Source organism: Bufo gargarizans, chromosome 6 (genome assembly GCF_014858855.1).
Source record: "Bufo gargarizans isolate SCDJY-AF-19 chromosome 6, ASM1485885v1, whole genome shotgun sequence".
Taxonomy (NCBI): Eukaryota; Metazoa; Chordata; class Amphibia; order Anura; family Bufonidae; genus Bufo; species Bufo gargarizans.
Window position 1 is genome coordinate 383156340 of NC_058085.1, and position 14651 is coordinate 383170990.

Sequence of the window (14651 nt, forward strand, 5' to 3'; positions counted from 1 at the left end):
TAGTACTACTTGACACACCACTCCTATCTGGTGGCACAGTAGATTGCACGCGCAGTGCCCCTGTAATGACCGGCGTCACGCACAGGGAGGGAAAAGGGAAAGCCCTGCCCAAGGGAGAGGGAAAGGTGGTGACCCCTGACTCACCTTGCGGCTGGCACCTGACTGCCCTGACGTCCCTAGACGGGTTCCTCACCCATGCGGTGATCACGTGCCTAAACCCTGGCTTTCCCTAAAATGAGCCCTAGATAGTGAACGGGCCGGTGGAATCGCTAGTCCGCACCATTGACACTAAGAGGGAAACACCAGGGAGAGGACAGACAATACAGACAAACACATAAACCCAGGTGGGCGACCACAGCAGACCACAAAGGTCCAACAGGGATCCGGAGGGAAACGTTCTGGACCAACAACCAGAGAACGCAGCAACACAGCTCCAGTGGGTCAGTATAGAAGTCCAGGCAGGAAGCTCTATATCTGGCAACCAGAGAAGTGTGAGAGGAGAATATAAGGAAGTTGGGAGTGCTGGACAAGGAACAGCTGAGGAGAAGGAGCTACGGATCCCTGACTGAGCCAAAAATGGTTGCAAAGCAAACCCAGAAAGCTACCATAAGGAAACAGCCCTATCTTACATAGAGCGCGCATCCAACCGCTGCGACTTCCTGACCCCGGGTATAACTGAGTCAGGCGTGGTTCTTGACACCCTCGTGGCAGCCCCAAATTGGAAGTAGGAGGACCGACAAAACATCTTTTTCCATCTCCCGGTTCCTAAAATCTATTCCATATACACGTCCCCTGATAGGGGACGTAACAGGGATTAAACTGATAGGAATAGTACTACTTAACACACCACTCCTATCTGGTGGCACAGTAGATTGCACGTGCAGTGCTCCAAATTGGAAGTAGGAGGACCGACCAAGCATCTTTTTCCATCTCCCTGTTCCTAAAATCGATTCCATATACACGTCCCCTGATAGGGGACGTAACAGGGATTAAACTGATAGGAATAGTATTACTTAACACACCACTCCTATCTAGTGGCACAGTAGATTGCACGCGCAGTGCCCCAAATTGGAAGTAGGAGAACTGACCAAGCATCTTTTCCCATCTCCCGGTTCCTAAAATCTTTTTCATATACACGTCTCCTGATAGGGGACGTAACAGGGATTAAGCTGATAGGAATAGTACTACTTAACACACCTTATAATAACGCAGAGAGAGGCAATGCAGAGAGAGGAGTCTGAAGAAGAGGAGTCAGAGGAGGAAGGTGCCTTTGAAAGGTGGAAGACCAAACACAGCAGGCGTCCCAGGGGCTTGTTGTCACCTTTCGGGGCCCCTTGGGGTTGTACGTGGCTGGGTGGAGGAAGAGACCTTCAATGACATCAGTGAGGACAAGGAACGGGACATGGCTAGCTTGGTATCCAACCTTGTGCAAATGGGGCGATTGCGGTTGTGCAAATGGACTGTTTGCGGTTGTTTGCGGTGCATTAAACAGGGAGTTTGGTCTGTCACTGTGAAGCGGGCGTAACCCTTACACTACCTGATCGATACAACATCATACCTGATGTTTTAAAGCACAATATTCCAAACAATTTAGGAATGTTAAGTGATTTATGTCCTTTATGGATTAAAACCAGACTCTGCGTCAACTATGTAATTTTCCATGGGAATTTTGCCATGGATCCCCCTCCGGCATGCCACAGTCCAGGTGTTAGTCCCCTTGAAACACCTTTTCCATCACTAATGTGGCCAGAAAGAGTCCCTGTGGGTTTTAAAATTCGCCTGCCTATTGAAGTCTATGGCGGTTCGCCCGGTTCGTCCGTTTGCGAACATTTGAGGAAATTCGCGTTTGCGAACGGAAAATTTTATGTTCGCGACATCTCTATTCACCTGAGGGGTTAGATCCTGTGATATTCTTATACAGCAGGTTGTCATGGATGTGGCGATACCTAATATATATACTTTTTTTTATTTATTTAAGCTTTACATAATAAAAGCATTTTTGAAACAAAAAAATCATGTTAGTGTCTCCATATTCTGAGAGCCATATTTATTTTATTTTTTTGGGCGATTGCGTTTAGGTGAGGGGGTGGATCATGTGATATTTTTAGATAGCCGGTTGTTACAGATGCACCAATACCCAATATGTGTGTTTTTCATTTTTTTCATTTTTTTATTATGAAAAACACTTTTTTTAACTTATTTTTTTTTGGGGCCCACTCTGGGACTTCAACTTCTGGGGTCTGATGCCCTCTGCAATGCATTACAATACATCTTGTATTATAATGCATTGCTTGTCAGCTTTTTTGCTGACAGGCTTCCGTAGAAGGCAAGCCCCGATGCCTAAGGATGGCATCTGGCTGCCTTTTCTGCCATTGGGTCCCCGTCATTGCAGCACAGGGACCTGATGGGGAAGTGGAGGGAACCCGTACCCTCCGCCAACCCTCTGCATGCCGCAGCCAGCTTTAAACATGGCATGCAAGGGGTTATTACGCCGCCATCTGTGTTTTCACCGATGCCGGAGTATGCAGCAGGGGCCCAGCTGTCAGTGACTGCCGAGTCTGTGCCGCTGATCGGGCGGGAGCAGCTCATGCACCCGTCCGATCAGCCCGCCATACATGTACTGTGCTAGTCCTTAAGTCACATCCACCAGCGCCGTACATTTATGGTGAGGGTCCTCTATGAGTTAATGTTCTGTTATTCTGATGCATAAAAAGATTGTTGGATTTCTTCGAGAAATTTCTAAATCTCAAAAAATTGGTTCCATTTATGAAGTTGATGACTTTCTGCCGGCTCCATTCAGAGGAATGAGACAGAAATGTAACAAATCTGCCGTGTCTGCAGTCACCCGAACGCACAGATCTAATGGAAAGTTTTTATAACTTTATTCAGCTTCATGTACATTACATAAAGGTCAGATCCTCACGGCTTTCTTTAGACAGATCCATCTGTATGTAGATCTGCAGTCCTCCTGATAGTAACCATATCTAGTCATTGATACACAGCGTCCTGATGGTCGTGTCTCTATCTGGATACTGAGCAACAAGAGAATAAAACAAGGAGAAATGATGAGAAATCAGTAATTATAAGAGAAGTCCAGACCCCGGTGATTATCTATATTCCCAGTAATGACCAGTGTGTGCTAGTGTCAGGAGGTCACTTACAAGCCGCTGTTATAATGTTCTCCATCCACCCATCTCCAGCCATCTCCATCATGGTAAAGTCCTATCCAATATGAGTTCTCTCCCCACCACAGAGGGAGATCTCTCTCTATAAACTCCTGTAATAAATGAGGAACAATCCTGACATGACAGATATAACTAGATGTGATGACACAGCGTACTGCGGCCGGTCTTCTCCTCCCATAATCTCCTTATACATGGACATAGACGCCATACCTTCTGTTCCTGGTTCTTTATGACCAGTAGATCAGCTCCCATCATCTCACACTGATCCCGGCTCTGGTTCCATGTTCTCTCTGTTACATCTGAGTAGTAATAACAGTCGTCTCCATGTAGAATCCAACCATTAGGACACAGAAGACAACCTGGAAGAGTTTGAAGCTTCTTTATAGATCCAGTAATAGTAGGAGCGCCATTTACATCCATAAGACGTGTGTAAGGAATAATGCGCAGCGCTGAGGTTTTACTCCAAGGTGTTCGGCAGATGTACCGAGAGAATAAGGGTGGATTTACCCCGAGCGAGGACAGTCGGCTGCTCGTTCAGTGGAGGTGAAGCTCTGTATTTACATGCAGCGATCTCCTCTACAGTATGTGGAGGAGGGATCGCTGCTTCTATCGCTCATCCCCATACAAAATGATTGCTCCTGGGCAGTAGAGAGCTGATTAGAGAGCACCGTCTGCTGCCCGGGAACGATGATTGAGGTGTCCTCGACTCTGATCATTTCACCCAATGAACGAACGTGTTGCTTGTTCATCAGGTGATCTGCGGCACCTTTAGACGGGACGATTGTCGGTAACGAGCGTTCTGCCCGAACATTGGGCCATGTAAATCTACATTTAATGTCCTTATACACGTAGCAGTTATCAAGGAAAAACTTTCGGGGCATGACGTGTGACTTCACCGCGCCCGATCAGCGGGCTGACGTCATTGCGTTGCTGTATTATATTTATAGGAAATTAATAAGGTAAGTATGCGATCAGCAATGAACATGTCATCTGAGGGGTTCAATGACCGGGGGGGGGGGGGGCTTTCTGGAGCTGAAAACCCGCTTTAAGCCCTTTGCGACCATACGTGTACGGCGGAAGTCAGAACTTCAGAGATGATGCCCGCTGGTGCATGCAGCAGGCACCATAGCTGTCAGGTTTCTGCTGTTTCAAACTGCAGCAGCCAAGGGCTGATTGCATACAATTAACCCCTCAGATACCGTGGTCAAATGCGTTGCAGTTCCATAACCCCCCCTTCCTTCCCCCATAAAACAGTGGCAGAATTGAGTTTTTTTCCATCCCATTTGGAATATTTTTTCCAGCTCCCCTCTACATTGTAATCAATATTAAATTGTGCCATTAGAAAGTACTACTTGTCCCACACAAACAAGCCTCATTAAGGCTATAAGAACGGAAAAATTAAAAAGTTATAGTTTTGGGAAGTAGGGAGTGGAAAATGAAAATGCAAAAACAGAAAATTGTCTGATTCTCTAAGTCCTCTTTCAGACGGGCGAGATTTCCACGTGGGTGCAATGCGTGAGGTGAACGCATTGCACCCGCACTGAATCCGGACCCATTCATTTCTATGGGGCTGTGTACATGAGCGGTGATTTTCACGCATCACTTGTGCGTTACGTGAAAATCGCAGCATGCTCCTCTTTGTGCATGATCCATCGCCATGGTAAAAAGATCATGTGATGGACCATGTGATGAGCGCAGTGACGTCATCAAAGGTCCTTTTCTTCACAGATGAAGAGTAAAGAGATGCCGGCTGCGCGAACAAGTGGATTAAGGTGAGTTAAATTATTATTTATTTTTTTAAACCCTCCAGTGCTATTGTACTATGCATTCTGTATTCAGAATGCTATTATTTTCCTTTATGACCATGTTATAAGGGAAAATAATACAATCTACACAATCTTGAACCCAAACCTGAACTTCTGTGAAGAAGTCCGGGTTCGGGTTAAGGTACCAGTCATGCCGATTTTTCTCACACGCGTGCAAAACGCATTACAATGTTTTTCACTTGCGCATAAAAATCGCGCATTTTTCCGCAACGCACCCGCATCTTATCCGGCCCAAAAACGTGACGCCCGTCTGAAAGAGGCCTAAGGATTAATGTGAATATTTGAACTGTCAAAATAATAGATTTACCTGAAGCACTGTCAGCGTTGATACACACAGAGCTCCTGACGTAGTTCTTTACGTTCAGTATTACTTTGTTTTGTTGGATAGGTGGTTATAAAGGCGCTGACAAACTGAAAGACACAAAAGTCAACCAAACATCAAAGAGTGGAAAATACACCTTCAAGTAAAACACTGGATCATTGAAAAAAATATATATATATAATTTTGCTTTTGCATTTAGCAAAAGCAGAATACAAGAAACATAGTATGTGATCGTACTAGTGGAAAGAAGAATCTTGCTTACCTTCCTGCAGCCTGTCGCTTCCTCTCTCTGCCTGCAGGCTATCTGCAAATGTCCTATCAGAGACTCCTCACTCAGTGATGGGAAAGAAAGTGATGCAGCTACAGTATTTGTGCAGTACATCAGTGGTTAGGTTGTTTGGCACCCAGTTGGTCCGATCTCTGCCCCCCCCCCCCCAATACTTAAAAAAAAAAGGACCCTCCCTCACAGTAGTATTGCCCTCATTGTGCAACCTTCACAGCAGCTTTGTACAGATGTGTGCCCCTAATAGTAGTTATGACCACATTGTGCCCCTTTCACAGTTGTAATGCCCTATTTGTGCCCCCTTCATAGTAATAATACCCATTGTGCCCCCTTTATGGTATTAATCCCAATTGTGACATCTTCACAGTAATAATTCCCCTTAATAGTAGTAATGCCCATTGTACCCCCTTCACAGTAATAATGCCCATTGTGCCCCCTTCACAGTAATAATGCCCATTGTGCCCCCTTCACAGTAATAATGCCCTCTGTGCCACCTTCATAGTAGAAATGCCCATTGTGCCCCCTCCATAATTTAAATGGTCATTGTGCCTCCTTCATAGTAGAAATGCCCATTATGCCCCCTTCACATTAGCAATGCCCAATGTGCCCCCTCCAGAGTAGAAATCCCCATTGTGCCCCCTACAGAGTAGAAATGCCCATTGTGCCCCTCCATAGTTGAAATGCCCATTGTGCCCCCTCCACATTAGCAATGCCCATTGTGCCCCCTCCAGAGTAGAAATGCCCATTGTGCCCCCTTCATATTAGCAATGCCCTGTCACGCCAGACGGGATCTCAGACATACAGATAAACCAGCAAACCAGGCTCTAGGCAAGAAGCAGGGGAAGGGTCACCTCCTAGCAAATCCCTGACTTCTCTCCCTGCTCTGCTCAGCCCACATTCAAACCTTGATGGTAGGAATGAAGTGTCCTCGTGCCTGGGCTAAAAAAAACTAGATTCCCTGAGATGGTGAAAAGGGGAATAGGAGCAGCCTGCTCGGACAGAACCTGGATGGGAGAGATGACACCAACACAACCAAGATAGCAAACAAAAACTGAAAACCACACTTATCTTTTCTGAGCTGGAACAGACAACCTTCCCTCCTTGCTTCCAATGCCAGAATGATTTCTATAACCCACTCAGAGCACTGGGATAGAGTGCTATTTAAACTAATAACCCCACCCAGTGCACCTGATGGGAGGCGGATCCAGCACGGCTCCAAAACAGAACACTAAACACGTGCTGCTATTCTGGCTGACCTCGTACATAGTCAGAGCAGGACATGACAGTACCCCCCCTTCTACGGGTGACCTCCGGACACCCCGGACCAACCTTATCCGGATGGGATCTATGAAAAGCCCTCACCAGTCGGCTGGCGTTGATATCCAGCATCGGAACCCACATCCTCTCCTCAGGGCCGTATCCCCTCCAGTGTACCAGGTACTGTCACGGAAGGTGTGCAGGAAACTAGAAAACACAAAATGAATATACGACTAACTGGATCCAAAACTAAGGAACAAAAAGGGAGAGCCCTGCATCAGACCTGGCTCTCTCCCTGACTGCACAGCCTATGCGAAAATCCCAATGGTAGATGATTGCATATCCTCGTACCTCTACTGTATAACACCTGAACACCCTATAATAGTGAGGGGACACGACTACCGGCTCCCTACACTAGATACGGAGGGAGTCAGGGTCACCTGGGATCCAGCAAACAGAAAAACACAAATAAATGAACAAAACTTATCTTGTAGAAGACTGAGAAGTAGGAACAGCATGCACACACTCCAGGAAGCTGTATAAACCGCAAAGTGATGCACTATGGGAAAAGGATTTAAAGGGATGCAATCAGTGCAACTACATGACAGCTGAGAGAGGCTAACGAGATGAGAAAACGAAAGCAAAACAAAGAAACCTCAAGGAGGAGGTTCTAGACGTCTGTCAGAGCTTCTCAGATGTCTGGTGGTAACAGTACCCCTCCTTCTACGAGTGGACTCCAGACACTCAGAGCCCACCTTCTCAGGATGGGACCTATGAAAAGCCCTGATGAGACGAGTGGCCTTAATGTCCGTCACTGGGACCCACATCCTCTCCTCAGGACCATAACCCTCCCAATGAACGAGGTACTGGAGAGAACCGCGGACAACACGAGAATCCACAATCCTAGAGACCTGAAATTCAAGATTACCATCAACCACAGGTTGATAACGACTTATTAAAAACATTAAGGATCTTCCAAGTCTGAGGAAGATCAAGACGGTAGGCAACAGGATTGATGACGGACAAGATTTTGTAAGGCCCAATAAACTTAGGACCCAACTTCCAGGAGGGAACCTTCAATTTGATATTATTAGTAGACAACCACACCAGATCACCAACATTCAGGTCCGGACCAGGCACACATCTCTTATCCGCCACACGCTTATATCTCTCACTCATGCTCTTTAGATTATCCTGAATCTTTTGCCAAATTGATGACAAAGACGAGGAGAATCTGTCCTCATCAGGTAAACCAGAAGACCCCTCTCCCGAGAATGTCCCAAACTGCGGATGAAACCATATGCCCCAAAAAATTGTGACTTATCAGAGGACTCCTGACAACGGTTATTTAAAGCAAACTCAGCAAGAGACAAAAAAGAACACCAATCCTCCTGATTCTCCGCCACAAAACAGCGCAGATATGTCTCCAGATTCTGATTGACGCTCTCTGTCTGGCCATTCGACTGCGGGTGGAAAGCAGAAGAGAATGACAACCAAACCCCCAAGTGAAAACAGAAAACCTTCCAGAACCTGGAAACAAACTGCGTGCCCCTATCAGAGACTATGTCTGAAGGAATACCATGCAATTTGACAATGTGATCAATAAATGCCTGCGCCAGCGTCTTAGCATTGGGCAAGCCAGGAAAAGGGATGAAATGCACCATTTTGCTAAAACGGTCCACCACCACCAGAATCACAGTCTTCCCTGAGGAACGAGGCAGGTCCGTTATGAAGTCCATGGACAGATGTGTCCAAGGACGGGAAGGAATGGGTAAGGGAAGGAGAGGACCTGATGGCCGTGAATGAGGGACTTTGGCACGAGCGCAGGTCTCGCAGGCTGCCACAAAACCCTCAACCGACTTACGAAGCGCCGGCCACCAGAATCTCCGAGCGATGAGATCCACTGTGGCTCTTGCCCCCGGGTGCCCAGCAAGGACAGTATCGTGGTGTTCCTTAAAAATCTTGTGTCTTAAAGCGAGAGGCACAAACAACCTCCCAGGAGGACAAAGATCAGGAGCCTCTGACTGGGCTACCTGAATTCTGCCTCTAATTCAGGATAAAAAGCAGAGACCACCACACCTTCAGCCAAAATGGGACCCGGGTCTTCAAAATTCCCACCTCCCGGAAAACAACGTGACAGGGCACCCGCTTTCACATTCTTAACCCCAGGGCGGAACGTGACAACAAAATTAAACCTTGAAAAGAACAAAGACCATCTGGCCTGTCTCGGGTTCAGACGCTTGGCTGACTCCAAGTAGGCCAGATTCTTATGGTCAGTAAACACGGTAATAGGGTGTCTGGCTCCCTCTAGCCAATGGCGCCACTCCTCAAAAGCCAATTTGATGGCCAACAACTCCCTATCTCCCACATCAGTAATTTCTCTCTGCGGAGGAGAGTTTCTTCGAGAAAATGGCACACAGTCGCCATTTGGCAGGAGAGGGACCCTGAGACAAGACCGCACCCACACCCACCTCAGAAGCATCAACCTCAACTATGAAGGGTAGAGAAATATCAGGTTATACCAAGATAGGAGCGGAAGCAAAACTCTCCTTGATATTAGAAAAGGCCTTACGCGCCTCTACCGACCAGGAGGAAAAATCTACCCCCTTTCTAGTCATATCAGTGAGTGGTTTAACAACAGAGGAATAATTCAAAATAAACTTCCTGTAATAATTGGCAAAGCCCAAAAAACGCATCAGCGCCTTCTGATTCTCAGGAAGCTCCCACTCAAGCACAGTGCAGACCTTCTCGGGGTCCATGTGAAAACCAGAAGCGGAGAGAAGAAACCCCAGAAATTGAATTTCTGGAACCGCAAACACACATTTCTCCAGTTTAGCGTACAATTTATTCTCCCGCAGGATGACGTAAGTGTTCCCTATGAGTTTTGAAATCAGGAGAAAAAATCTAAATGTCATCCAGATACACTAATACAAATTTCTCCATTAAATAATAAAAAATGCTGTTCACAAAATGCTGAAAGACGGCTGGAGCATTCATCAAACCAAAAGGCATAACCAAATTCTCAAAATGGCCCTCAGGGGTATTGAAGGCTGTCTTCCATTCGTCTCCTTCTTTGACCCTGACCAGGTTGTATGCCCCTCTTAGATCCAACTTGGAAAAAACTTTAGCCCCCAACAATCTGGTTAAACAGGTCCGGGATCAAAGGAAGCGGATATGGGTCACGAATTGTGATACTGTTCAGCTCCCTGAAATCCAGACATGGTCTTAAAGAACCATCTTTTTTCTTAAAAAGAAAAAAACAGCGGCAACAGGTGACTTTGAGGGTCATATGTGTCCCTTTCTCAGACTCTCAGAGATATAAGCACGCATAGCGACCCTTTCAGGTTGGGAGAGATTGTTTAAACGAGATTTAGGCAGCTTGGCGCCTGGGATGAGATTAATAGGGCAATCGTACTCCCTGTGCGGGGGCAAGTCCTGAACACCACTCTCAGAGAAGACATCCGAAAATTCAGAGAGAAAAGATGGTACAGTCTTAGTAGAAACCTCAGAAACAGATGTCGTGAGGCAATTCTCTCTGCAAAAGTCACTTCAACCATTTATTTGCCTCGCTTGCCAATCAATGGTGGGGTTATGTTTAGTGAGCCAGGGTAGCCCCAACACTAGAGGAGTAGGCAACCCGCTAAGGACGAAACATGACACATCCTCAACATGAGCATCACTCACAATTAGAGTTGAGCGGACACCTGGATGTTCGGGTTCGAGAAGTTCGGCCGAACTTCCCGGAAATGTTCCGACTTCGTCCCGAACCCCATTGAAGTCAATGGGGACCCAAACTTTTCGGCACTAAAAAGGCTGTAAAACAGCCCAGGAAAGAGCTAGAAGGTTGCAAAAGGCAGCAACATGTAGGTAAATCCCCTGCAAACAAATGTGGATAGGGAAATGAATAAAAATAAAAATAAATAAATAAAAATTAACCAATATCAATTGGAGAGAGGTCCCATAGCAGAGAATCATGGCTTCACGTCACCCACCACTGGAACAGTCCATTGTCATATATTTAGGCCCAGGCACCCAGGCAGAGGAGAGAGGTCCCGTAACAGAGAATCTGGCTTCATGTCAGCAGAGAATCAGTCTGCATGTCATAGCAGAGAATCAGGCTTCACGTCAGCCACCACTGTAACAGTCCATTGTCATATATTTAGGCCCAGCACCCAGGCAGAGGAGAGAGGTCCCGTAACAGAGAATCTGGCTTCATGTCAGCAGAGAATCAGTCTGCATGTCATAGCAGAGAATCAGGCTTCACGTCAGCCACCACTGCAACAGTCCATTGTCATATATTTAGGCCCAGGCACCCAGGCAGAGGAGAGAGGTCCCGTAACAGAGAATCTGGCTTCATGTCAGCAGAGAATCAGTCTGCATGTCATAGCAGAGAATCAGGCTTCACGTCAGCCACCAGTGCAACAGTCCATTGTCATATATTTAGGGCCCAGCACCCAGGCAGAGGAGAGAGGTCCCGTAACAGAGAATCTGGCTTCATGTCAGCAGAGAATCAGTCTGCATGTCATAGCAGAGAATCAGGCTTCACGTCAGCCACCACTGTAACAGTCCATTGTCATAGATTTAGGCCCAGCACCCAGGTAGAGGAGAGAGGTCCCGTAACAGAGAATCTGGCTTCATGTCAGCAGAGAATCAGTCTGCATGTCATAGCAGAGAATCAGGCTTCACGTCAGCCACCACTGCAACAGTCCATTGTCATATATTTAGGCCCAGCACCCAGGCAGAGGAGAGAAGGTCCCGTAACAGAGAATCTGGCTTCATGTCAGCAGAGAATCAGTCTGCATGTCATAGCAGAGAATCAGGCTTCACGTCAGCCACCACTGCAACAGTCCATTGTCATATATTTAGGCCCAGGCACCCAGGCAGAGGAGAGAGGTCCCGTAACAGAGAATCTGGCTTCATGTCAGCAGAGAATTAGTCTGCATGTCATAGCAGAGAATCAGGCTTCACGTCACCCAACATTGGAACAGTCCATTGGCATATATTTAGGCCCCGGCACCCAGACAGAGGAGAGGTTCATTCAACTTTGGGTAGCCTCGCAATATAATAGTAAAATGAAAATAAAAATAGGATTGAATAAGGAAGTGCCCTAGAGTACAATAATAGATGGTTAAGGGGAGGTAGTTAATGTCTAATCTGCACAAGGGATGGACAGGTCCTGTGGGATCCATGCCTGGTTCATTTTTATGAACGTCAGCTTGTCCACATTGGCTGTAGACAGGCGGCTACGTTTGTCTTTAATGACGCTCCCTGCCGTGCTGAATACACGTTCAGACAAAACGCTGGCCGCCGGGCAGGCCAGCACCTCCAAGGCATAAAAGGCTAGCTCTGGCCACGTGGACAATTTAGAGACCCAGAAGTTGAATGGGGCCGAACCATCAGTCAGTACGTGGAGGGGTGTGCACACGTACTGTTCCACCATTTTAGTGAAATGTTGCCTCCTGCTAACACGTTGCGTATCAGGTGGTGGTGCAGTTAGCTGTGGCGTGTTGACAAATCTTTTCCACATCTCTGCCATGCTAACCCTGCCCTCAGAGGAGCTGGCCGTGACACAGCTGCCTTGGCGACCTCTTGCTCCTCCTCTGCCTTGGCCTTGGGCTTCCACTTGTTCCCCTGTGACATTTGGGAATGCTCTCAGTAGCGCGTCTACCAACGTGCGCTTGTACTCGCACATCTTCCTATCACGCTCCAGTGCAGGAAGTAAGGTGGGCACATTGTCTTTGTACCGTGGATCCAGCAGGGTGGCAACCCAGTAGTCCGCACACGTTAAAATGTGGGCAACTCTGCTGTCGTTGTGCAGGCACTGCAGCATGTAGTCGCTCATGTGTGCCAGGCTGCCCAGGGGTAAGGACAAGCTGTCCTCTGTGGGAGGCGTATCGTCATCGTCCTGCCTTTCCCCCCAGCCACGCACCAGTGATGGGCCCGAGCTGCGTTGGGTGCCACCCCGCTGTGACCATGCTTCATCCTCATCCTCCTCCACCTCCTCCTCATCCTCGTCCTCCTCGTCCTCCAGTAGTGGGCCCTGGCTGGCCACATTTGTACCTGGCCTCTGCTGTTGCAAAAAACCTCCCTCTGAGTCACTTCGAAGAGACTGGCCTGAAAGTGCTAAAAATGACCCCTCTTCCTCCTCCTCCTCCTCCTGGGCCACCTCCTCTTCCATCATCGCCCTAAGTGTTTTCTCAAGGAGACATAGAAGTGGTATTTTAATGCTGATAACGGCGTCATCGCCACTGGTCATGTTGGTGGAGTACTCGAAACAGCGCAACAGGGCACACAGGTCTCGCATGGAGGCCCAGTCATTGGTGGTGAAGTGGTGCTGTTCCGTAGTGCGACTGACCCGTGCGTGCTGCAGATGAAACTCCACTATGGCCTGCTGCTGCTCGCACAGTCTGTCCAGCATGTGCAAGGTGGAGTTCCACCTGGTGGGCACGTCGCATATGAGGCGGTGAGCGGGAGGGCCGAAGTCTGTAGCGCAGACAGGCGAGCAGCGGCAGGATGTGAACGCCGGAAGCGCGAACAGACGGCCCGCACTTTATGCAGCAGCTCTGACATGTCGGGGTAGTTGTGAATGAACTTCTGCACCACCAAATTCAGCACATGCGCCAAGCAAGGGATGTGCGTCAAACTGGCTAGTCCCAGAGCTGCAACGAGATTTCGCCCATTATCGCACACCACCAGGCCGGGCTTGAGGCTCACCGGCAGCAACCACTCGTCGGTCTGTTGTTTTATACCCCGCCACAACTCCTGTGCGGTGTGGGGCCTGTCCCCCAAACATATGCGTTTCAGAATGGCCTGCTGACGTTTACCCCGGGCTGTGCTGAAGTAGGTGGTGAAGGTGTGTGGCTGACTGGATGAGCAGGTGGAAGAAGAGGAGGAGGAAGCTGAGTAGGAGGAGGTGGCAACAGGAGGCAAAGAATGTTGCCCTGCGATCCTTGGCGGCGGAAGGACGTGCGCCAAACAGCTCTCCGCCTGGGGCCCAGCTGCCACTACATTTACCCAGTGTGCAGTTAGGGAGATATAGCGTCCCTGGCCGTGCTTACTGGTCCACGTATCTGTGGTTAGGTGGACCTTGCCACAGATGGCGTTGCACAGTGCACACTTGATTTTATCGGATACTTAGTTGTGCAGGGAAGGCACGGCTCTCTTGGAGAAGTAGTGCCGGCTAGGAACAACATACTGTGGGACAGCAAGCGACATGAGCTGTTTGAAGCTGTCTGTGTCCACCAGCCTAAATGACAGCATTTCATAGGCCAGTAGTTTAGAAATGCTGGCATTCAGGGCCAGGGATCGAGGGCGACTAGGTGGGAATTTACGCTTTCTCTCAAATGTTTGTGAGATGGAGAGCTGAACGCTGCCGTGTGACATGGTTGAGATGCTTGGTGACGGAGGTGGTGGTGTTGGTGGTACATCCCCTGTTTGATGGGCGGCAGGTGCTAACGTTCCTCCAGAGGCGGAGGAAAGGCCGAGGGGGCAGCAGCAGAAGAGGCCGAGGCGGGAGCAGCAGAAGAGGTAGTGACTTCCTTGTTTTTAAGGTGTTTACTCCACTGCAGTTCATGCTTTGCATGCAGGTGCCTGGTCATGCAGGTTGTGCTAAGGTTCAGAACGTTAATGCCTCGCTTCAGGCTCTGATGGCACAGCGTGCAAACCACACGGGTCTTGTCGTCAGCACATTGTTTGAAGAAGTGCCATGCCAGGGAACTCCTTGAAGCTGCCTTTGGGGTGCTCGGTCCCAGATGGCGGCGGTCAGTAGCAGGCGGAGT

The 14651-nt window shown here is 48.3% G+C and overlaps 1 protein-coding gene across 4 annotated transcripts in view; it reads right to left on the bottom strand.

Moving 5' to 3' along the window:
* Positions 1-2865: 2865 nt before the first annotated feature.
* LOC122940019 (killer cell lectin-like receptor subfamily F member 2) overlaps positions 2866-14651 on the bottom strand; it is a 31633-nt gene continuing 19847 nt past the window's right edge. For 2 of the 4 annotated variants that reach the window (XR_006390229.1, XR_006390230.1), the window contains 4 exons: positions 5319-5422; positions 3396-3544; positions 3162-3277; positions 2866-3032 (listed from right to left, as the gene is read on the bottom strand). Coding sequence is in view for 2 of the 4 variants with exons in the window: in XM_044296316.1 (XP_044152251.1) it covers positions 2912-3032; positions 3162-3277; positions 3396-3544 (386 nt within the window). In the remaining 2 variants the exon portion in view is untranslated. The remainder of the gene's footprint in view (positions 3033-3161; positions 3278-3395; positions 3545-5318; positions 5423-14651) is intronic. The other 2 variants (XM_044296316.1, XM_044296315.1) reach the window with 1 other exon arrangement.